This window comes from Argentina silus, assembly GCF_951799395.1.
Source record: "Argentina silus genome assembly, chromosome: 7".
Lineage (NCBI taxonomy): Eukaryota > Metazoa > Chordata > Actinopteri > Argentiniformes > Argentinidae > Argentina > Argentina silus.
In genome coordinates, this window is record NC_139661.1 from 14,437,630 (window position 1) to 14,462,963 (window position 25,334).

Here is a 25,334-nt window from a genome sequence, read left to right on the forward strand (position 1 = left end):
CCCGCGGCAGGGGGCCTTTCACCGGGCCAGGCTGAGACAGGGGGCGGAAAATAACACAGTGACATGTTTCATGAGCTTGTTAAGGCTGTGTCTGCCCCTGAGTCTACCTCTGTCCCTGTCCCTGTATCTGGCTCTGTCCCCCTCTCTCTCAGTGCTGTCCCACCACCTCTACCAACTATCCTGGTCCTACTGCTTGGAATAGGAATGGATCCTCTAATATATCTGTCTATTCTATTCTATTCTATTCTATTCTATTTATTCCATGTATTCAATTATATTATTGTCTGTCTCTAGTACAATCCAGACCAGTCCAGACCAGTCCAGACCAGTCCAGACCAGTCCAATCCAGACCAGACCAGACCAGACCAGACCAGTCCAGACCAGTCCAGACCAGACCAGTCCAGACCTGAACACCAGACCAGACCAGTCCAGTCCTCCTTGCCTAACTCACTAACTTCACTCACCAGACTGCTAAGACCAGCAGAATACTCTACTACTCTATAATCTCTTTTTATTTGCTTTAGATGATATCACCATATTCTGTTTGAAGTGTCGTGCTACAGTGACTCCATAATTGCATCGGGTATGCATTTGCTAGACTTTGTAATGTCATATATTTTTTATTAATTACAGTACACTTTGAGAAAAAAAGGGTTCTAAAAGTGTTCTTCGGCTGTCTGTGTGGGAGAACCCTTTAAAGAAAGCAAAGGGTGGAAAGGGTTCTACGCGGAACCCCAAAAGGTTCTATGTGCAACCAAAAGGGTTCTACATGGAACCCATAGGCGTTCTTCAAAGGGTTCTCCCATAGAGACACACCCCTTTGTGGTTCTAGGCAGCAGTGTTTCTTCTAAGAGTGTATCAGAACATAATATGGATCTAATTTGTTATACCATATTAATTCACCCAAGGATATTTCTCACTATCACTGAATCTCCCAACTAAAGTACTATACGTTTGATGTTGTGCTCCATGAGCCAGATAATCTAACAACGTCAACCACCTAACAACATAACCTAACAATACAACATCACTGACCATGGATATGACAGACATGACCAGTGACATCAATAATCCTGGTTGCTCCAAACACTTCCTTCTGGGAGAGAATCTCACGACCAAATATACACCAAGTCCTCTCCCTCCAACCCTGCAACCATAAATAAACCATAGAGAACGGTCCCCTCTGATCAAATCAGAACCCCAACCACTGCCTTCAGAACCCCCACGAGAGACATAAACCTGTGTTCAATGACCAGTACCTGCATGTGTCTCGGTTCATAAAAACAAAATGAATGGTTGGTTAAATGTATAAAGATGTATAAAGTGATACCAGAATGAAAATTAAAATGCCATCACCTTATTGTGAGATGGAAGATAGTAGTGTCAAAGCAAGAAGTTTGGGAGGCCTATTGGGTTAGGAGCGGTGAAATCACATCAGTAAAGATTTGCCTCCCCTCTGCTAATGTGATCCTGGGCAATAAGGAGCCGAGGCGTGGGTTGGCTGGAACAACAGCGCTGGCGAAGTGGAGGTGGTGGGATTGGATTAGGGCTAGGTGTGTGTGTGTGTGTGTGTGTGTGTGTGTGTGTGTGTGTGTGTGTGTGCGTGTGCGTGTGCGTGTGTGTGTGTGTGTGTGTGAGAGAGAGGTGGGAGTGAATACTGATCAGGGTTGGTGTCGGTCGAGACGTGAGAAACCCCAAGAAAAGTCAACCGGAGAGAACAACTATACCTCAAAGACTCACTCTATGAAACCCCCACAACCGCCCCTCTAATCTGATTATAAACCTCCAAAGTAACTCAGCTCCAGCGGCCAGACATGACTTCACCCTGTCGGCTATACCCCACACACATCACCTCAGGTTACCTGCATCCAACCCAGTGAACTATGATGGCCAGCAGCCATCTCTGATTTCCCTCTGACAAATTGTCTTATCAGACAGCAGCCGATTGGGCGAATAACAACATGACCTCTGCCTGGGTCTCCTGACATCCACTCAGTCGGCCATCTTGGCTACACTGATGGGGGAGAGAGATAGAGGCAGGATCAGTGAAGTGGCTAACAAGGACCATTAGAGTCTCCTTCATGCATGCTGGTGGTCGTGGACTGACTGGGGTGTGTGTGTGTCTGTGTGTGTGTGTGTGTGTGTGTGTGTGTGTGTGTGTGTGTGTGTGTGTGTGTGTGTATGTGCTTGCGCGTGTGTGTTTTTGTTTGTGTGTGTGTGTGGTGAAGGGGAGTGGGGGAGTAACTAAGAGGTAAGGGGGTAAGAGCACAAGACTGGGCTAACCTTTCAAATCAGTGTCATTGTCCTGCATTAAAAGCAGCGCCCATTGTGCTGGGAAAGGTTCCCTAAGAGGTAGGGAGGGAGAGGTAGGAGGGGAGGGGAGGAGGGGGGAGGAAAGAAGGAGGAGAGGAGGGAGGGAGGGGGGGGTTAGAGATAAGTGTCTCCTCCTCTCTGCCTCACGCTCGGCTGCTCAGAGAGGAGTTGGGGACAGGGGACAGGCCAGACACACACTGGGAGCTTTGTGGTGACTTATCGGGAGTGACGGCCCGGTCCAGAGAGGAGTGAGAACCAGTGAATAGAGAGGAAAGGAGGGAGGCGGGGGAATGGACAGAATAAGAAAGGAAAAAGGGGAGCGTAGGGGAAAGGGCGGAGGGAGGGAGGGGAGACTGGTGAGTTTGTTGGAAGAGGAGGAGAAGGAGGAGGAGGAGGAGGAGGAGGAGGAGGAGGAGGAGTGAAATGCTCCCTCAGATCACATTCCTAACCTGAGTGCACAGTCATGTGACAGAGAGGAGGAAATGGGGAAAAGGAGGGAGGGAGAGAGACAGAGAGGGAGTGAGAAAGAGGGAGAGAGAGAGAGAGAGAGAAGAAGAAGGTAAAGCAGGAGACATTGGAGAAAGAGAAAGAGGGAGAAGGTCAAGAGGAGATATATAATATGGAGTGAGGGAGGAGGGATGGAAGGGTGGAGAGCGGAGGGATGGAGGGGGGGATGACTGTGACTGTGAGAGCTTTGGTTACACAAGAGCTCTCCTGTCATGTCCATCAGGCTGTGTGTGAATGTGAGAGGGACAGACAGAGACGGTGATGATAGGGTTGATGTCTCTGTGGTTCGTCCTCTGTGTGTGTGTGTGTGTGTGTGTGTGTGTGTGTGTGTGTGTGTGTGTGTGTGTGTATGTGTGAGCCACAGTCGACAACTCCTCTTCAATAAGAGAAACATGAACACCAAGTCATGTATAATGCGCCTGCACAGGGGAGAGAGTGATCATGTGACTGAGAGTGTTTCAAGTTGATTGGTGACTTTGTGTTCAGTTTCTCAGACAGACACAGAGAACATCAAGGAGCTGTGTGAGGTCAAGGAGATTTGATGGCTACAACCCACTCATAGCTACAAATGAGAATCGATTCTGAACTGAATATCGAACTATTGGAATTGCTGTTGTGTACGAGGAAATGGAATGAGACTCCACACAAAAGTACATTTGTACTCAACTTTTATTAAATAAGTCCTCCAGAGAGAGAGACAGACAGGCAGACAGACAGACAGACAGGCAGACAGACACATAGACAGATAGACAGACTGAGGGACAGACAGACAGACAGACGAACGGACGGACAGACGGATAGACAGACAGACAGACAGACAGACAGACAGACAGACAGACAGACAGACAGACAGATAGACAGACTAGGGGGCTAACTGAGAATACTCCATGGCAACTGCCCAGGGTTGGTCCTAACCCCCATCTTAGTCTCATGCTGGGGTCCTGCAGAGAGAGGTCATGTCAGACATCAGCCCCCACCGCGTCATCCCCCACTCCTCCCCCACCCCCTCCCACATCTCCTCTGTCAGGTCTGTCACCCCCCCACCAACCCCCCCGCTGGGCGTTATCCCAACACACACACCAGCCCACCAGCCCTCACAGGCAGGGGGCCGCTCACATACTCATATTCCCATCAGCCACTTCACTGTCTCTGCAAGCCACACAGCACAGAGGGCAAGAGACACCACTAACGAGTTTTTCATTCTCTGTCTGTCTGTCTGTCTGTCTGTCTGTCTGTCTGTCTGTCTGTCTGTCTGTCTAGCTGTCTGTCTAGCTGTCTGTCTGTCTGTCTGTCTGTCTGCATGCCTGCCTGTCTGTCTGTCTGTCTGTCTGTCTGTCTGTCTGTCTGTCTGTCTGTCTAGCTGTCTGTCTGCCTGTCTGTCTGTCTGTCTGTCTGTCGGTCTACAGTATCTTTGTCTGTCTGTCTATCTGTCTGCCTGTCTGCCTGTCTGTCTGTCTGTCTGTCTCCCCCCCTACCCTCCCCTCCTTCTTTCACTTTTTCATTCCAAAACTTGATAAAGTCTTCACTTCCTGTCTATAGGCTATGAGCCTCTAGGTTTTAATGATGATGTATGTGCTCTATGAAAAAAAAGATGGATAAAGTTACAGTTGTCTCCCAAAAGAGAGGACCCACCCCACATATACACACACACACACACCATTCTACAAAACCAATTATGTGTGCTTCAATCAGTACAGTTACCGCCTTTGTAAATCATCTTAATATCATCTACTGTACGTATCCTCTGAAATAAAAACTAGAACAATTTGGCAAACATTTGAGATTAGAGATAGATAGATCAACCCCATGTCCATGCTGAGGTGAGACCAAGCTGTGAGTGATGCTGTGTAAGTTTGTTTTGATTGTGTGTGTGTGTGTGTGTGTGTGTGTGTGTGTGTGTGTGTGTGTGTGTGTGTCTGAGTGCCGTGTAAGTCAAGCGAGGGGATCCGTCATTGGAGTGTCTCCGTGGCTCGACAGCTGATTGTCCCAGGCGCTCAGCACTACACTGACTCTCCTGGGAATTTGCTCCTGCTGTTCTCCTCTCCACTGGGAAACACAACATGAATGATGAATGAAGTAAACGATGAAGAGGAGGACATGTTAATATAATTAATACAGGCTGTTAATGATGATGAGGAGGATGTGGGAAAAGTCTTCAATACAGGGTCGAGAATTACATTACTCTCTCTGTTGAAATGTCCAAGGATGAGACAGTGGTTGATACCATTCCACATTCCATTCCATGCATTACAATCTCAATGTGGTTGAGATAAGTTGATACGTGAGAAACCTGGTCTGCTAGGTTCAACAATGTAGGCAGAGTTGTATACTTTAACTAGACATGAACTTATATTTCTTTAGAGCCACATGTTGTGTCATGGTTTGGTTGCACAATGCTGTTAGAATCAATGCATGTAGTAGGCTATGTATAGATCTTGAGATAGTTGTTACACTGTAGGAAGAGAGAATCTCATTGCTGGTATCTCCTTGCTGGTATCTCCTTGCTGGTATCTCTTTGCTGTTATCTCATTGCTGTTATCTGCTTGCTGGTATCTCATTGCTGGTATCTCCTTGCTATCCATTAGAGGCCACATTGTCCTATTATGATGACAACAGTTTAGAACAATCGTAAGGTGTCTCCCCTTCACCCCCCTTCCCCCCCTCTCTCTCTCTCTCGTTCTCTTCTTCTCTCTCTATCTCTCTCCTTCACCCCCCCCCCTCTCTCATTCTCTCCTTCTCTCTCCTTCTCTCTCTCTCCCTGAGAATTCCCACATACCATATGAGCTAGCAGGCAGCGCGACAACAAAGAGGGAGAGACAGCGTCGGGATCGTCACATTCTCTTCCCACACTGCCTCTGCCCTGGAGATGGTTGGTGGGGCTGGTGTGACTGGTCCATCTCCTCCTCTCGCTGGCCCCCAGTACTCCCAGTGCCCCCAGTGCCCCCTCCATTGCTAGCCCCACCACCAGTTTAATTAAAGTCTCCAGCAGCGCCACTCATGTCCCAGCCTCTCTGGGGTTAGACAGTGGTCTTCGATGGAGGGTGACAGAGAAGGAGACGGGAGACTGTTTTTGTGTCACCCCCCACGCCCACGAGCACTCCTTCACATTTCCCGGCATGGGTTAAGGGGTTTGGAGCAGTAGAGGCTGGTGGAGGTAGAAATCGGAGGACGGGCTCTTTGTAATGCATGGAATGGAATGAGGAATGGTATCAAACGTGTGTGCCTGTCCTCTGATTTCTACCTCCACCAGCCTCCCCTGATATGGAGTGAAATTGTCATGTCACGATCCCTGTTGATATCTCTCTGACCCCCTCTTCTACTTGGCCAGGTCTCCCTAAAACATGTGATCATTCATCTCAACGACTTCCTGGTTTTATAAAGGTTAAATAAATGTCTCACGAACCACTTTCAAATCAATATATTTTTGTGAAGCATATTCCCATTTTGATATATGAGAGCTATAATGCACAACAAATGCATCACGGTTAATATACCATCATCATTATCTAATTAATCATTCCTGAGGCAGCTAGAACAACAAGCGTTTCGGTGGTAAGGCCGCCGTCAGTGTTGCGATGGTGTGTCTTACCCATCAAATGCTCAACAGACAGAAAACGGTTGATGCAAATCATATACTGACATTACCTCATTACCATAATCAGCATTATGATGATTCTCATCATGAATATCATCATCTCTCTGTCTGGTCCTGGGTGCTGGCTGTACCAGTCAGAGTCAATGGTAATTAATTTTCTGATGATTTTTTCCCCCCTTCACAGTCAAGGGGGGGGTGGGTGGGTGAGTGGGGAGGGCGGGAAGGTTGAAGGGTGTGATATGCATTCTCAGAAGGGGAGGGGGGGTGTTGGGGGGTGCGGGGGAGGGGGGGAGGGTCACATCCCAGACGTGTTACCACGGAGATAAGGTGCTCCCTGCCGCCGTCGGGTCTCGGCCAAGTTGGGCGCCATGGCGACCGGATAGTGACAGCCACAGACACGGTGGTGACAAGACCACTGGGATGTCGGGTCAACCTTGAGGAGTTCTCTCCCGACGGGGTCCCCCCGCCCCCCCCCCCCCCCCACCCCCTCCCCCACCCTCCCGCCCATCCCCATGTGTACACCGTCTTCAGATGGAGTCTTACCATGTATCCATGTAAACCATCACAGACTCCCAGACTCTCCCCAAACTTCCATATTTAGAAAGGTAACCAACCGCTGACTAGTTTAATCTATGGGTCCAAACCAGGGGGAGGCTGGTGGAGGTAGAAATCAGAGGACGGGCTCATTGTAATGCATGAAACGGAATGAGGAATGGTATCAAACACACTGGTCTAGACCACCTACAGTAGTATTTGAGGCTTGATTTAGCTTTGAGCTCTTTTGGGGTTATTCCATTGGTCCCATAGCACCAGACACACTAAAGCAAGCACAGCCCAAGTATGTGGAAGTATATCACATACTATGTATTTCACAGTTTTCTCCCAGACCAGTGTTTATAGCCTGCCTAGCTTAAACCTCAACTTGTCTACTGTATCTCCATTGAAATGCATGGGAGAGCAGGGAGGTGAAGGGTCAAATCCAGGACAGCCATAAAGGATTCATACCTGCTAACACGTCCAGGGGGAGGCAGACTGCCAGCTCACATAAACGACTTGTTGTGCTTTCCAAGCTATTGTTTAAGCTGACAGTGGAAGGCAATGGGGCATTCATCTCCTCTAAAGAGCCAGACTAGAGTCCTGTTACTTACTTAAAGTACAAGCTGTAAACACACACGCACGCACACACACGCACACATGGGCACACACACACACACACATGCACGCACACACATGCACACACACACACGCACACACACATACACACACTCACATACACTCTCACTCACACACACACACACACACACACACACACACACACAAACTCTCAAACACACACACACACAGCGCCGAAAGCAATAGACGGGTTCATGTGTGAGTTCGAGACTGGAGGAAAACTTGACCAGGAGCCACGGTTTGGAGTCCTGCCGTGCGGGGTCGCGACCCCGATCAGACTCCATGTCAGTGTGCCTATTGTCCCCGTGGCACTAGTGTAAGTTATAGGGTCTCCATAGCGATGGAGAGGGGAGACAGGGTGGCGACAGAGAGGCGCTGCTGTGGCTGGTTGCCGCTGACACCAACACCAACACCAACACAGGCTGGGACTGTACACTGTAGTGTAACACCGGGGGAGGCTGGTGGAGGTAGAAATCGGAGGACGGGCACATTGCAATGTAATGGTACCTCATTCCATTCCATGCATTACATTACAATGTGCCCGTCCTCCGATTTCTACCTCCACCAGCCTCCCCTAGTGTAACACACACAAGCTGAACTTGAGATGAATGTGTGTTGTGCTGTCAGGGATGATGTGTTTTTCAGCAAACCATGTATCTAGTAAAACAGTGTCATAGCTATCAGAAGAGCAGGTTACGATTGCTTTGCATCTGTGTAACTTACCCCCTGTGATCACAACTCAATAGCGAAGACCAACCAAGATTCCTTAGGAAAGATATTGTACATAGCATAGTCAATTACTGGTGACATGAAGAGCTATGATTTATCACTTCAATTGTCTAAATACAAAATACAAAATACCTGTAGCCTATAGTATAATGTGTGAATGCAACACAGTAAGCAGGTGCACACAATCAAGGTATGATAAAAGTGGTGGTCCTCTGTGGCTCAGTTGGTAGCACATGGCGCTAACAACGCTTAGGTTGGTGGTTCAATTCCCGCTGGGACCATATATACTGAAAAATGTATGCACTCACTGCAATGTAAGTTGCTTTGGATAAAAGCATCAGCTAAATGGCATATATTATAAATGGCATACACTCACCGGCCACTTTATTAGGTACACCTTGCTAGTACTGGGTTAGACCCCCTTTTGTAGCCCATCTGCTTCAAGGTTCGACGTGTTGTGCGTTCAGAGATGGTCTTCTGCATACCTTGGTTGTAGCGAGTGGTTATTTGTGTTACTGTTGCCTTTCTATCATCTCGAACCAGTCTGGCCATTCTCCTCTGACCTCTGGCATCAACAAGGCATTTTCGCCCAGAGAACTGCCGCTTCTTCTTTTTCGGACCATTCTCTGTAAACCCTAGAGATGGTTGTGCATGAAAATTCCAGTAGATCAGCAGTTTCTGAAATACTCAGACCAGCCCGTCTGGCACCAACAACCATGCCACGTTCAAAGTCACTTAAATCACCTTTCTTCCCCATTCTGATGCTCGGTTTGAACTTCAGCAGGTCGTCTTGACCATGCCTAAATGCATTGAGTTGCTGCCATGTGATTGGCTGATTAGATATTTGCGTTACCGAGCAGTTGAACAGGTGTACCTAATAAAGTGGCCGGTGAGTGTGTAAAAGTGACTAAATAAGTAAGTTTAGGCTCATATCGTGACCTGAACAGCCTAAACATGAGAGCATCAGCAATTCCTACAAAGCAAGTTTGATTGTATATCCTATATTTCTGCTTATGAGAGTTTTTATTTTCATAAATATTCAGGCTTTGGCTCTTCCAGCTAAAACCGTCCCAATTTAACTGATGATTCGATCAATGTTCCCTACAAGCAAGCAAGCAGAATGGATTTGTTTGCATCATTGCAACATGTCTACATATTATTATTATTATTATTATTATTATTACTACCATCTTATATAACTTCATATAAGCCATAGAAAATGTGTATTTATTCAGATATGACCCCCATGACCCCCCTACTTTCTGCACTGTAATAGCCTCCATCTTGCTTCCCCACCATATAAACAGTATGCTGATGCTAAGGCAAGAGTGAATCTCTCATCTACCAGACTTCCATACATCTTCAATGCTGAACCATATGTTACATAATCTCACTCACAAGACACTTCTCGCTCAATATTCTGGGGACAAGGTTATATGTGACACAGGGGAGGCTGCTGGAGGTAGGAATCGGAGGATGGGCTCATTATAATGCATGGAACGGAATGAGGAACTCTCCTCCCCTGTGTCCACCTCCACCAGCCTCCCTTGATGTGACCCAAGTTGAGTTCTCCTACCCTAGCCCCAGGTGAGAGCATGTGTATGTGTTTCCTCCTCCCTGTGGACACAAAAGGCATGGCCCATCCTCCCTGTGGAAACAAAAGGCATGGCCCAGGAGGACAGAGTGGGCACAAAAAGCATGGCCCAAGAGGACAGAGACGCTTTGTTATTATAGTGTGTCACCTAGTGGACATTCTTATCACACAGATCTCATACACCACACTGGCTGGCCAGCGCATAAAACCATCACATCCTCACCGTCAAACAGTTTATTCATCATCAGTATTGTTATCCATGTTACAGTGCAATACAATACAACGTGTCTCACTTGTTTAATGACATATATGGCAAGCACATATACAACAAATGATGCAATCAACTGTTCATCATTCACACGAGATCACCTCATTTTTTGTGTCAATATTTTATCAATGAAGTAGCCAGTCATCACAGGTTACATAATAGTAACATGCTACATCAATTCCTATGGTTACATCATTTTGGTGCCGGAAGCTTGAAGCCGGTCTCTATTTTTAGTGTCTTGTTTTACTATTGGTCCCTCTTCCATACCGCTAACATGCTTTGTCCAATAGGGAGAGTTATTATACAATCCTTCGGGGCAGTGGGAGTTCGCGGGAAAATAATTGGTCCTTATTGACTGGTTTTAACGCTACAGTAAATAGCGAAATGAATGTGATATTTTGTATAATTCATTAGCTCGTTAGGTAGATAGTAGACAAGTGCGAATGACAGTTTGAAAGCATTGTCTTTTGAACAGTATGACCCTTGCAGTAGCGCGATCTTCTTGTTAGCCGGTTAGCATTGAATTCCTTACGGCAGGGGAAAGAATCGAAGAAGGACTCTTTTGTACCAGCCGAGACAAAGAGCTTACCGCTAGCTGTCACATACAGTACTAGTCGCTTGAAAATGAGTTTATTTAATCTTGACCGGTTCCGTTTTGATAAGAATAAACCGGCGTTAAACCAGGACAAACTCAGCGGATCCAGTCCAGAGTCCGAAAAAGAGAATAAACCAGGTATGACTGGCTAACGTTACCAGAGAGATTATAGCCTTTGAAGCTGGTTGCTAATAATGTGTCACGTCGCATTTACTGTAGCCAACACATTTGACATTCAGCCCGCTAGGTTCACAGATAACAGCCGCCTGTCATATCGATAACGAGGCGGGCTGACATGTAGCCACTAGCTAGTCAGCGAACTCGTTTACATGGCTGTCGGCTGTTGGTAGCTAGCTGGCTGGCTGGCTACTTTGTGAATCAATCTATGTTTTGTAGGTGAATCTCTAATACAATCTTTCCCCAATGCTACAGCCCGATCAACGTCAACAACTGCATCCAAATCTAATCCTGCGAAAACCAACGGACGAGGAGTGGTTTTTGACGATGCCATCAGTGACTCTGATGATGATTCATCAAGTGAATCTAAGTTAGCAAGAAGGGTGAAGTAAGTACAGTTTGGTGGAGGTTACTCTTATTACTTGTGAGAAGTATTCTGATATTTCAGGTCTCATTTTGCTGCCACCTTACCTAACTCAAGATGTAGCTAAGCTGGCTATCACCACAGCTTCCTTTGACCCAAAGACATACATATCAATGTCAGGTCATGACACACACACACAGTCATATGGGAGCATTCCATTTATAGCCCACGTCTCATTCAGCAAATCTCTCTCTGTCAGGGACCCTGTAAAGCGATCAGCTAAGAGAGTGGAGAAGGAGGAGGAGGTAACAGACACATCCGATGTGGAGGAGGACCAGGTGGGCACAGAGCTGGAGGAGAGACTGACCCAACTGCAGGAGATATTCCCTCAGCAAAATAGAAAGCAACTGCTGGAGGTAACAACATTGCAAATCAGTTTTGGCTCGTTGTCATCAAACCATAGTCCTCCTTGTCCAGAATATAGAGTGTCTTCTAAATTACTTAAATGTAAAATATATGGACCATGGTCTCTAAAAGAGGCTCCAGTGCCATTGCCTAGTGTTGTGGATTCAGAAGCACTGTGCCTGTGTTGTAAAATGATTGCTTTGTTTTCAGGTGATAGAAAGAACAAGCACTCTGGATGGTGCTGTGGCCGCGTGCCTGGTGATGTTTGGTGACAAAGGTATCATTCTCTTTAACCTCAATCATAAGCTGCATGACAACATAATATAACCCTCATACTAGAGGGTTAGATTATCCCCATACTACCTCATATAGGCCTAATGTACAGCCTAGGACATGTCTCATTATATAAAACACATGCATTTACTACATAATATAAACCCAACCACATACATATAGCTCATAAACCCACATACATATAGCCTTACTATGTATACAACCGAGGACAAATCTCATGATATATCCTATGTATTTACAACATGATGTAGATCTTCTAATTGTTATTATTTTGGCAGGTAGTCCCATTGAGACCAAGGTCTCTTATACAAGGGAGCGCTGCATGCACACAATATACAACCATGCATCATACAACAATCATTACATCATTATAAAACACGATCAAGAAAAACAACCACATTTTTCAACAAACAGGGTCCTCAACAATATACAACATGAATATATAAAACCTATATCATATCCTGATGATATAAAACCTGTGTCTGATATTGGCTTTACAAAGGCATCTCCTCAATGTATTGTGTGGGTTTGAAAGAAAGCTAACATGCTGAATGCATCCACCCACATTAACCTGATGGTTTACCAGGTTCTGAAGGCGGTACGTCACGTAAGAGAAAGCAGGATGGATCCAGCAGTTCCCAGGACAATGACATGGCTCAGCCTAGTAAGAAGAGGAGGCCATCAGTGGTAAGGGAGGGAGGAAAGGAGGAAGGAAGCAAGGATGGAAGGAAAGAAGGATGGAAGGGAGGGAGGGAGGATGGAAGGGAGGGAGGGAGGGAGGGAGGGAGGGAGACCTTTTACACTACATTTCTACACTTTGGGGCTTTACACACTACAGGGGCCGACCTGAACCATACTGTGCTGGCTCAGATATTTTCCTTTGACATTGTCCCTTTTAGCATCGTTTCAGGAACGTTGGTGGACGTGTAACCAGGCAACTCCAGTACAGCTCAACTCGGCTCTGCTTGTTAGGCTCTGAAGTGTGAATAAGGGTTTTGTGTTGTTGACATTTCTCTGGCATTTGAGAAGTGGGTGATGGTAAAAAATGAGTCCTGACATTAGGCCTGTCCAGAATCAACCCCTAGCTACCTCCTACTTCCTAGACATTTGAATAGATCTGAAAGGATTGGATAGGTATAAGATGGCGATCATGTCCACCATGGCCTATCAGAGGGCAAGGTGGTACTACTACCTTCAATCTTATACCTAAGGGGTTGTTTCTGGACGGGGTCAAAGTTCACAACAACTCCTCATTGTCTGTCTCTTGTTACCCAGGCGGAGGACTCTGATGAGGAGGAGGAGGAAGGGGTGGAGCCGAGCTGGGAGAGACAGGAAGCCATGGTCAGGAAACTGCAGAGGAAGTTCCCCGACCAGGATAAAGAGGTGAGGGAGGTGTCTGACATTGCCACGGCAACCACACATTACCTGTCCAGTGAATGAATGGATGAAAGAATGAATGAAAGGGTGAATAAAAAAATGTGCTACATATTAATTTGATAATCCACATGCTGCCACAACATCAATGAAATAGCGATATACACAGTTATGGCAGATGGGAGGTGTGTGTGATCTATGCTCAGTAGTGGGAGATGGGAGGTAGGTCTAGTTAGTTGTGTTGTAGTGAAGTGTGTCGTAACCCAATGTCTCTCCACAGGAGCTGAGGGCTGTTCTCCAGGAACATGAGTGGAACTTTGATGATGCCCTGGAGGTCCTACGTATGTTCTCTGACCCAGGTGAGATGACCAGAGATGACTGGAGTACACACACACACAAATAATTGATTCCACATGCAGTGCAAACATCACCATCATTGTGCTTCATGCAGTGCCTATAGTATGAATCTACTAGCTAATTTACCCTTTTCCTCTCTCTTCTCTTTCCCTGACACTGGCGATGCTACAGACGAGGACTCCAGCTCACCTGAGATGAAGCAGAAGAAGCCCAAAGCCAAGAGTGAAGCCAAACCGAGCAGAGAGCACAAGGACAGCAGAGACGCCAGAAACTCAAAGGAGCACGGAGACTCAAAGGACCGGAGGGATAGAAGGGACCGGAGGGACTGGAAACAAGACAGCAGCAGAGACTCAAAGAGCAACCGAGAGGAAGAGAAACCGAGCAGTTCGCCTGGCCTTTCAAAATGGCTGACCAGGACGTCCTCTAGTTCTGTTTCTACTTCCTCCACTTCCACTGCCTCCTCTTCTCTCTTTTCCCTGAAAAACTTTACGCTCCAGAAAGAGCCGACGGTCCAGAAACTGACCAACGGGACGAGCGTAGCGAAGGAGGAGGCTGCGGAGCGCAAGAAGAAGGCCCGCGCCTCAGATGACCGGGCCAGCAGCTCCGACGACGAGGACGAGGAGGCGGTCAGCAGCGAGTTCGAGGGTTCGTCCGACGGCGAGGGGCTGGAGTCGGGGGCAGAGGACGGGGGAAACGTCACACTGAAGGGTCAGATCCTCCTGTTCTTCGAGGAGGCTTCGGTGGACGAGATGTCCCTCATCGCCGGGTGCTCCGTCAAGAAGGTCCAGAAGATCATGGAACTCAGGCCCTTCAGTACCTGGCAGGCCCTGGTAAGATGGTTACTTCTAGAAAGGAAGTATGGATGGATGGATAGATGCATGCATGCATTTTTCATTATTTGAACAGGGCCCAAATCAATCATATGCTCTTGTCATTCAGACCCTATTCTCCCCATCAAATCTGGGTTAGGTTTGCAGACTCTCTCTGGTTTTCTTCTATATAATTTTATATTTCATTTATGCCTCTCCTCCTGTTCTCTTGCCTGTAAAACTCTCACTGATATTAGGTTCCTACTCTCTGTCCTCTGAGCCAATGGCCTCGCACCATGACAGACATGTGACTAGTTCTGGACCGATGGCTCCTGCTCATGTCAGTAGCAGGGATATTTGGTGCTCTTTGGAGAGAGAGAGAGGAGAAAGTGAAGAGAATCACCAAGACGTTCTAGAACATGGAACTCGCCACAAAGGTTCTAGAACAAGAACCATATCGACAGGAACCGCTAGGTTTTTCTACAGCAGTTAGGTTCTGGATTAAGAATGACTTTACAAAGCTTCCTGGAGAAATTCTGTTAAGCTCTTCATTCAGCTAATAATGTACCTTACTAGTCATGTCAGGCGTGTGCTTCGAGGCGTGAATGTCAAGAGAGAACTCAAAGCTAGGATGGACTAGTTAGCCTAACCTACAGATGGACTATCTATCTCTGACTGATGGTAAGTCTGGCGTTTGAGAATCACTGACAGGGTTGTCTGGAGTGCATGTGTCTGAGTGAGCTAGCTAGTCGTTGACTGCTCTGCTCCGTGTCGTCACGGTAGCATTAGTCTGGAGAGCCCACCGTATATGATTTATGATGAAAACACCCAGCACTCAAGGTAGTTGTTATTTCCGCATTTTTGAGCAGCAGTCACTAACGGACGTGTTTCTGTGTCGAGTCTCTCTTCTGCCCTAGGATCGCCCAGTAGGTACACAGGTGATTCACTTGTACAACAGGTAAACAAGACGTTTGGCTAAGCGGGAAGAGGAATCTAAGAGGTTGTCAAAGTTCATGTGTCCTATTGAAGTTTCCAAAAGTCACGTTTTTGAAAAAATGTTTTGTGTTCCTGCGCATACAGCTGTCACAAGTGAACAGCTGACACACGTCATGTATGTCACATACATAAGCATGTGACCTCAGTTGTACAACATGCTTCCAGCCGTGTAGTGTACAGTTTAGTGAGTGTGTTCTCTCTGCAAGGTAGACCCAGCAGGTTGGAACAAGATAAGCTACAGCTCTTCCACCCATAGCTGCACTGTTTAACTCATTCAGTGCCGAGGGTGAATAAAGTTGCCCAAATTCTCAACATTCTAGAATGCCAAGGGTGACCAGAAATGCATGAATGATGACACTTTGTTTTGTAGTGAATCAAAGTATTGTTGCTAGGTAAACACCACATACAGTAAAACGCTTGGCACTCTTGGTTCAGAGGTTGACGGTATGTCTCCTTCAGCATAGCTGATATTGAACTGAGTGGCTTTCCTCAGTACAGCAGGGGAGGCTGCTGGGGGTAGAAATCGGATGATGGGCTCTTTGTAATGAATGGAACAGAATGAGAAACGGTATCAAACACGTGTGTTCCTCAATCCATTCCATGCATTACAATGAGCCCGTTTTCCATTTTCTACCTCCCCTGTTCCCTACATGTACGGCTTTATACTCTGTATAAACCTTACAACGTTGAAACAAGCTTTGGCTTCTCATCAAGAGAGGGGGCAGACTGCAGATTGCCATCTTCATGGCCATGCTCCCATGTTAAAGAAAAGTGGAAAATATGACAGAACTAGTTTGTGGTCAAAAACACCGCACCACCAACCACCTGGAGTAGTGTTGTGTGTGTATAGGCTGTTGAGTTTTGGTTGGTATATATGTCCAGTCAGTCAGTCAGTGTGTTTGTCCTATAGAGATGTCATGGCATTCCATGTCTTGTGGGCAAGGAGCACTTTCTGCCACTGGCAGGGTTTGCTGCTGCCACCTTTTCATTGTCAGTTCTCACCTGCTTTTATCAGTTACAGGCGTGGGTGTCATTACAGGGTAAACACACACGCACGCACACACACACACACGCACAGTGTCCAGTTGGATGCATGAATGAATAGATCAATTACTGTTTTAAGTGTTACCTGAAAACCATATAAACCTTTGGCTTCGGTGTGAGATTAATATCACTTAATGAAAGTCACTATTCATATAGTAAAAATGTGTGATCCTATCTATCGTGTGTGTGTATTAACATGACCCGCCCCACCACTGGCTATGCTGGAGTCCTCTTTGTATAACTTCCCCATACGTAAAAATGTGTGATCCTATCTATCAGGTGTGTGTTTATCACCATGACCCACCCCTACCGCTGGCTATGCTGCCGTGTGTTCGTTCGTTCGTTCGTTCGTTCGTTCGTTCCTTGGAAGTGTGTGCATGCACCCACACCTGGCCACCTGTCTCCAGGTGTGGCCCACCGCCCTCAGCATCTCTCATCACCTACGAAGTGAAAACCACAAACCGATACAAACCTGGCCCGTCTCCACCAACCCCAGGTCCAGATGGTATCTGCCTGTGGCATGACTTCAGTTGGGCGCCTAACTGTACCGCGGTGCCTGACCATGACAGACCTAGCAACTGGTCCATGACTCAGTGTTTGTGTTCGCCATGCACTGATGGAAATAAGTGCCTGGATGTTTTGTTATCGTGTTAACACAGATGCGAGACATTGAGTGGTTTGTGAAACGTTACATGGTTCTAATTGTTATGTTCTCTGTCTCTGTCTGTCTCTGTGTGTGTGTGTGTGTGTCTCTCTCTCTCTCTCTCTCGCTTTCCCCTCTCCATCTCTGTGTCTCTCTCCCTCACTCCCTATCTGTCTCTTGTCTCTCTCTCTTGCTCTCTGTCCGTCTGTCTCTCTCCCTTCTCTCTTCCACCCTCCCTCCCCCTCCCCTCTACAGAAGGAGGTGTTTGACAGAGAGAAGGGCCTGAGCCTGGACCTGCTGCAGGGCTGTAGGGTGGTCCTCAGGGAGAGGACGGTGGTCCAGGGCCTCATGTCCAAGTGTGAGAACATCGCCCGGCGGATGGTGAAGGGCGTCACCCAGGTCATGGACCGGGCTGGCGCCACCTCTGGAAGACAGCCCTCCATCCTCAACAGCCAGTGAGAGCAGCTTCTACCTTGTACTGTGTACTAGGGGGAGGCTGACGGGAGGTAGAAATAATCGGAGGACAGGTTTATTGTAATGCATGGAACAGAATGAGGAATCGTGTTTTGATGCCATTCCTATTCCGTTCCATGCATTACAGTGAGCCTGTCCTCCCGTTTCTACCCGTGTCACGGGCATTTGCCAAAGAACAGCGGATTGTACAGTAGCTAGCAATAACATGAAGCAAAATGGCTGTGGTTATCTAGCTATACGTTTGTACCAGTTGGATTTATTCATAAAATGTTAGCAGTTATCACCACATATTATATCAGTCTTAGAACCCCATAGTTATGATTTCTAAATACACCATTATTTGGTGTATTACACCACATAAATACTTTATTCTCTGTCATCAATGGAATGTCTTGTTTATAACAATCTTTTTCTATTGTGATTGGTTGTCAGGCTCCAGATGAAACCCTACCAGCTGATTGGTCTGAAGTGGCTCATGCTGCTGCACCAGCACAAGCTGAGTGGCATCCTGGCTGACGAGATGGTGAGATGGAACATGTCAATCATCTCTCTCTGTGTTCTAGAATATTCTAGAACCTCTCTGTTCCATTTAGACGGTTCTAGAACTGCTTCTCCCTGGAACTGTTGGCATCAGGCAGGCAGGCAGGCAGACAGACAGACAATAGCTGGACTGTCTCTCTGTCAACCAACTTTTGATGTAGGCCAGCTCTGTTTAAAAACAGACAAAGCTGCGCTTTATGGACAACTGGGTGTGTGTGGGTGGGTGTAGACACTGCAGGTGAATACACAAGCGAGAGAGAGAGTAAAGAAATCGTAGAGAGACAGATTTGTTGTTTTAACGTTGCATAGAAGGTGTATCGTTTATTTCATCATGTTTGATTCCCGAGGTGTGATTGAACTCCCGATAAGAGACTCAGGGCCCAGATGGTGTTAAACTTATACTAGATCTGAAGAACCTCCCTCCCCGCAGGTTGTTGTAAATCTCTGTAATTGTGTGTGTGTGTGTGTGTGTGTGTGTGTGTGTGTGTGTGTGTGTCAGGGTTTGGGTAAGACTGTTGTTGGTGTAGATGTTGATGAGTGTGTATGTTTAATAGTGTGTGTGTGTGTGTGTGTCCCTCCCCAGGGTTTGGGAAAGACCATCCAGGCCATCTCCTTCCTGGCCCAGCTTTACCAGGACGGCATTGACGGCCCCCATCTCATCACCGTGCCCTCCTCCACCCTGGGTAAACACCTCTACTGCACTCTGGCATGGCCTGGGAGCTTATAACTGTTCTATGTCACCACTATGTCAGTTTATAACTGCTCTGGCATGAGTCAGTGTCCATTTTTAACAGTGCTGACGTATATACTGACATAGTAGACTAGTGCATTGCTATGTTAGCATGACTGTGCGGTATTTGTTCATTCATCTTTCTGGCAGTGAAAATAAACATTTGGTCGATGTATGGTTCCTCTCTGTCTGCAGATAACTGGGTCCGTGAGTTGAAGCTGTGGTGCCCCAGTATCAAGGTGTTAGTCTACTATGGTGAGTACTGTAGCAGATGAGGCTGGTGGAGGTAGAAGTTGGAGGACAGGCTCCTATTTCTACTTCCAGCAGCCTCCACTGGTTGGTAGAGTATGACACTAGCACTGCCAGGGCTGTGGGATTGATTCCTGCTAACATTGTATCAACCCTCTCTCTCTCTCTCTCTCTCTCTCTCTGTGTGTGTGTGTGTGTTTGTTTGTTCAGGGTCAATGGAGGACAGACGATATCTGAGGCATGAAATTCTCAACGACCAGGTGGAGTTTAACGTCATTGTGTCAACGTGAGTCCCTGTGCTGTATTACACTGCCAGACTAATTGTCAGCCTATCTGACTTATCAGTGGTACCACAGTGCCCTCTTGCGGAAGGAAAGAGCATTACACTGTGTGTTTGTGTGTGTGTGTGTGTGTGTGTGTGTGTGTGTGTGTGTGTGTGTGTGTGTGTGTGTGTGTGTGTGTGTGTGTGTTCGTCAGCCGTGCAGGTGCGATGTAATGGGCTGGACTAAGTGTGTGAACTAGGACTGCTCTCTGTAATGCATTAATTAATGATATTAACGAGCGTGACACAGCCTGTGAGAGGCGGTCCTTCATCAGTCCTGTTTGTTGACATGAAGCCACCAATGAACAACCAGGATGAGTTAATTAGCTGTGTACTGGGAATTCACCAGTAGGAAAGGAGGCTGACATCTTAACTGTGTTCAAGCCCTACCAATTAGGTGTGTGTGTGTGTGTTGTACAGAAGTGTTTTAATTATACTGTAGTAAAGTCAGTGCTTTAAAGGCGCCTACCCTTTGCTTGGTTGTTGTTGTCACCAAAAACAATCGCCAACTAAATCCTTCCTCCTCACCTGTTAAAGTACTGTTTGGTCTGTCAACACACATCCTTTTGAGCTAATGAACAACAGTATACTAACAACCCTGTGTCATCACTGTGTCAGTTTATAACAACCCTGTCACCACTGTGTCAGTTTATAACAACCCTATGTCACCACTGTGTCAGTTTATAACAACCCTGTCACCACTGTGTCAGTTAATAACAACCTGATTACACGTGTGCTCCTTGATTTAGCCGCGACTACCCCAGTGTTCCGTCCTGGTATGTATTGACGTCGGCGCCTTTGTTGTTTACATCTCCGTCTCCATAGCTACAACCTCGCCATCGGCAACGACAATGACCGCAGTCTGTTCCGGAAGCTGAAGCTGAAGTATGCCATCTTCGACGAGGGCCACATGCTCAAGAACATGAACTCCCTTCGCTACCGCCACCTCATGGCCATCAACGTTAGTGCACCCCCATTAGTATTATTTTATTTTATTATTATTGTTATTATTATTATTATTATTTATATGTATAATAATTATAATTGATAACACTGTTATTGGTTTATTGTTGTATCTGACTACTCATTGAGAATAGAAAGACCAGGACTACTGTAACTAACCTGACTCCATATCTGTGTGTTTTAGCCAACGGTTCTGTGTTGTCTTCACAAACATGTTTGCGTGACAGCAGTAGATGTGGTTGAAGCACAGGCCAGTCTGGAGCCACGCTGCCTCCAGCAGCAGGATATTAAAGATTAAACATGCCGTTGGATATTGAAGCATGGCAGCAGTTTAATACCGTGGTTTTAATGTCTCCATCTCCTCTCTGCCCCCTCCCTCTGCCCCTCTCCCTCTCCTCCCTCCCTCTCTCTGGCCCTCTCCCCCACTCCCTTTCCCTCTGCCCTTTTCCCTCCCTCCCTCCCTCCCTCCCCCCCCCCCCCTCCCCAGGCTGAGCACCGGTTGCTCCTGACAGGCACCCCCCTCCAGAACAACCTGTTGGAGCTCATGTCTCTGCTCAACTTCATCATGCCCTCCATGTTCTCCAGCAGCACCACACAGATCGCCAAGATGTTCTCTATGGTAAGACCTGGCAACCCTGCCCTAACCCTAATCTGGCAACCCTGAACCCTGCATTAACCCAAACCCAGATAGCCACAATGTTCTCCATGGTAAAATCTGGAGCCCTAGACGCAGATACCTAAGAACTGGATGTATCATCCTGTGTAGCGTTGGTCCTAAACTTTTCATTTAGTCTGGTGTGTGTGGCTCCTATTTCTACCTCCAGCAGCCTCCACTGGTTGGCAGAGCATGACACTAGCACTGCCAGGGCTGTGGGTTTGAATCCTGCTAACATTGTATCAACCGTGTGTGTGTGTGTGTGTGTGTGTGTGTGTGTGTGTGTGTGTCAGAAACCCCATGAGGAACAGAGTCGTTTCGAGAGGGACAGGATCGCTCAGGCCAAACTCATCATGACGCCTTTCATCCTCAGACGAGTCAAGAGTGAGGTAGGGACTCTAACAAGGGTTTACTAGGTGCTGTTTAGATGTGTGTGTCACAGGTTTATAAGATGATATGTAAAGGTGTGTGTGTGTGTGTGTGTACCTACATTCTAATGTGTGTGTGTCCCAGGTCCTGCAGCAGCTGCCAGCCAAGGAGGAGAAGCTAGAGTTCTGCCCAATGAGTGACAAGCAGCAGCAGCTCTACCAAAACCTCGTCTGCAAACTGAAGAAGTCGGCCTTCGGAGAGAGTGAGTACTCCAGCCTCCTCTACAGGGAGGCAGTTTTGAGAAGGAGGCAAGGATGGATGATGTCATGGAACATTGCCTGTAGAGGGCATTAGAGGAGGCTGGAGTACTAGGGATGGGTTAGATTATTGGATTGATTAATTGAAAAATACTCTCTCTCTCTCTCTCTCTCTCTCTCTCTCTCTCACTCCGTCCTCCCATGTTCCCTCCATCTTCCCCCTCCCTATAGAACGAGAGCTGTGTAACGTGATGATGCAGCTGAGGAAGATGGCCAACCATCCTCTTCTTCACAGACAGTACTACACCACCGACAGGCTCAAGGCCATGAGTCGTCTCATGCTCAAGGTTCGACCTTCTGTTTGGATGTCTCCCTCCTATACAATTCAATTAGATTATTTAACCCACTCAGGGCAGATAGTTAAGGGCAGTGATCCTCATTCCTGGTGCTGAAGAGCCGCAGTGCTGCAGGCTTTTGTCCCAGCTCAGCACTGACACACCTCCCCCTCCCCCTCCTAGGAGCCCACCCACTTTGACGCGGATGCAGCCCTGATCCAGGAGGACATGGAAGTGATGTCAGACTTTGAGCTGCATCGCCTGTGTCAGCAGTACCTGTCTCTGAGCAGCTACCAGTTGGACAAGGAACACCTGTTGGACTCTGGGAAGTTCTCCCTGCTCACACAGCTGCTGGCCACGCTCCAGGACAAGGTGAGGGGGACAGAGGTTAATAATGTTGTTGTTGTTGTGATCCAGGCTCAACATCACTGGCTGTGGCGATTGAATCCATAATCTGTACAATATGTAGATCACGGAAACCCATGGTAACTCAAGACATGTTTGTAATTGACATGTTTCCATAAATAGTTTTAGTCTCAGAAAACATTGTACGGTTTAAGACATGAATCCATATGTATATTACATGTATATTATTGCCATGCAAAAATAATTATCTTTATGTATTATCCTTGACACTTAAATTCTTTGAGCTTCCTCTTGAGTTCTTTTCACTACAGTGTGACGTCAGTCTGGTCTTGTCCTTTGCTCCTTTTTGAGCTCCCTCTTTGGCTGTTTGGTGTTGTGACTGTGTTTCTCTACACAGGGGGACAGGGTGGTTCTGTTCAGCCAGTTCACCATGATGCTGGACATCGTGGAGATCCTGATGAAACACCTGGGACATCGCTACGTACGGCTGGACGGATCCACACCCATCGCTGACAGGTCAGATACCACTTCCAACCAGTGGGCTCTGTACAGACATGCTGTATACTAGCCTTTGTCATGGTAACATACTGTAGGCCTCAGCCCCAATGGAATGGGAAAGGTGAGCACAGAGTAAAACGGGAAAAATAGATGGTGCCGGTGTGTTGAGACCTTGGTGTGAAAATGCACTTTTAAACTAAATAAACTTGAAACTATGTCCAAAATAGCAATCCAGTGTTAATACGTAGAGAAAGTCTATCAGTGTATTTCATAATGGAGTACGTTGAAAATGCGTCCAGCCATCTCTAACGCCCTGGCCCATGTCTGTGTGTTGTAACAGGATAGTCCTGATCGATGAGTACAACACCGACACAGACATCTTTGTGTTCCTGCTGTCGACGCGGGCGGGCGGCCTGGGCATCAACCTGACCTCCGCCAACGTGGTCATCCTCCACGACATCGACTGCAACCCCTATAACGACAAACAGGCCGAGGACCGCTGTCACAGGGTGGGCCAGACCAGGTAAGACGACACACACACACACACACACACACTCTCTCTCACACTCACACTCTCTCACACACACACACACACACACACAGACTTCCTCTGTCTCTCTTTCTCTACACCGTTCTTGCATTCTACATGCATATATATATATATATACACACACACATACATATATACATACATACACGCACGCACACACACACACTATTGTTGCTGAGGAGCTAAAACTATCCATCTCCGTCTGCAGGACGGTGAAGGTGGTCAAGCTGATCAGTAAGGGTACCATAGAGGACTGCATGCTGAGTCTGGGACAGAAAAAACTCAAACTAGAGCAGGACATGACTGCTTCCGAGGAAGGTAAGGAGCTACACACACACACACACATACTTTCTCCCACACATGCACACACAGGCTTCCTCTTTCTTTCTCTCTCTCTCGCTCTCTCTCTCTCTCTCTCTCTCTACCCGTTCTCGCAATTCTTTAAATGAATGTAGCTGGTCCGCACTCTAAAAAGTGTTAATGATTTATTAATGAAGTTATTTATTAATTCAGGAAAAGGCCTTCAGCTTATTATGTTGTCTCTCTCCACCTCCAGGTGATGAGGGTGCCATGCCTGAGGACATGGCCTCGCTCCTGAAGGCTTCTCTGAGCTTGTGAGAGCCCTGGAGCACCCCTGAGAACCATAGCCTTGATCATCCTCTAACCCTAACCCCAGGCCAACTGAAACCTGCCACGGATACTTGAATCCTCTGCTGGACACCGTGTGTGTATGCGTGTATGTGTGTGTGTGTGTGTGTGTGTGTGTGTGTGTGCGCGCGCGCGCGCGTGTGTGTGTGCGTGCGCATGCGCGTGCGTGCGTGTGCCACTGGGCTTCTCTCTGCCTGCTCACGTCAAATCAGAACGTCTCGGTCCACGCCATGTAATCTAAGCTGGACTGACCTGGGTCCCAGATGATAAAACTGTACAATGATCTTCTATAGCGCTTTTCTAGCACTCAAAAGAGGCTAAATAGTATTTTGAATACCGGTCATGTCGGATGTTTTAAAATACTTGCGCTTTATTTAGCTTGCCCAGGTTTGATGGAACCAATGGAGTTGTCCCAAAAACAAATCAGGACAAGCTGAATCAAGAGCATGTTACTGGTAAAAAGGATCATAGTGCTATGTTGGGAGAAACAAACCCAAACCCCCTGGTTGTTGGCATTGGCTGTTAGGCAATGATAATGTTGTTGAGATGAATGTCCCTAAGATAGACACTGTGTCACAATAGTCTCTCCTCTGTTCCTCGTCTCCTGTCCTCGTCTCTTCCTGAAAACGCGTCAGAGGAATAAAGATATAGGGTTTCCTTGAGGAAAAGAAGGGGGGAGGATGTGAGGAGAGAACAGAGGAGAGACCATTGGGACCTAGTGGATGAAATGTGCCGCTTTATGTCCTGCAGAGGACAGACACATGGGGCCGAAACTTGGTCTTTCCTCGATTCCTTGCATCCTCTCTCCTTGCGTCCTTCTCAAGGAAAGGAGGATAAGAGCTCCAAGGGTAGAAAAGTTGGGTCTTCCACTCCAATGCATTTTGAGAAGGAGGCAAGGAGAGAGGGGAGGCAAGGTAGCAAGGAATCAAGGAAGGACTTGAGATTCAGCCGTGTGAACAGAGCTACTCTGTTGATGTACTGTATCGTGACGAGTCTTGTACCTTCTTGTTTGAAGCTGTTACTTTGTTGTTTGTATTTTTTGTATGTTCTTGTTATGGACAGGTTTGTCTAGAAATTGAATAAAGATTTCAATATTTGTTGTCCTCGTGTTGGTGTTTTTGTTTAGAAGTAAACAAGTGAT

The 25,334-nt window shown here is 47.0% G+C and overlaps 1 protein-coding gene across 1 annotated transcript; it reads left to right on the top strand.

Annotated features, from left to right (window-relative positions):
- The first annotated feature begins 10,514 nt into the window (after window positions 1–10,514).
- On the top strand, window positions 10,515–25,283 carry smarcad1a (SNF2 related chromatin remodeling ATPase with DExD box 1a). The gene is made up of 23 exons (XM_083673448.1): window positions 10,515–10,912; window positions 11,207–11,339; window positions 11,575–11,731; window positions 11,931–11,997; window positions 12,601–12,701; window positions 13,290–13,397; window positions 13,669–13,747; window positions 13,917–14,575; window positions 17,493–17,692; window positions 18,144–18,234; window positions 18,835–18,934; window positions 19,177–19,236; window positions 19,441–19,516; window positions 20,378–20,513; window positions 21,003–21,134; window positions 21,464–21,559; window positions 21,684–21,801; window positions 22,028–22,143; window positions 22,315–22,503; window positions 22,895–23,013; window positions 23,336–23,518; window positions 23,754–23,863; window positions 24,102–25,283. The coding sequence occupies exons 1-23, from the start codon at window positions 10,804–10,806 to the stop codon at window positions 24,161–24,163; spliced, it is 3,201 nt and encodes a 1,066-aa protein (XP_083529574.1). The 5' UTR covers window positions 10,515–10,803; the 3' UTR covers window positions 24,164–25,283.
- The last annotated feature ends 51 nt before the right edge of the window (window positions 25,284–25,334 follow it).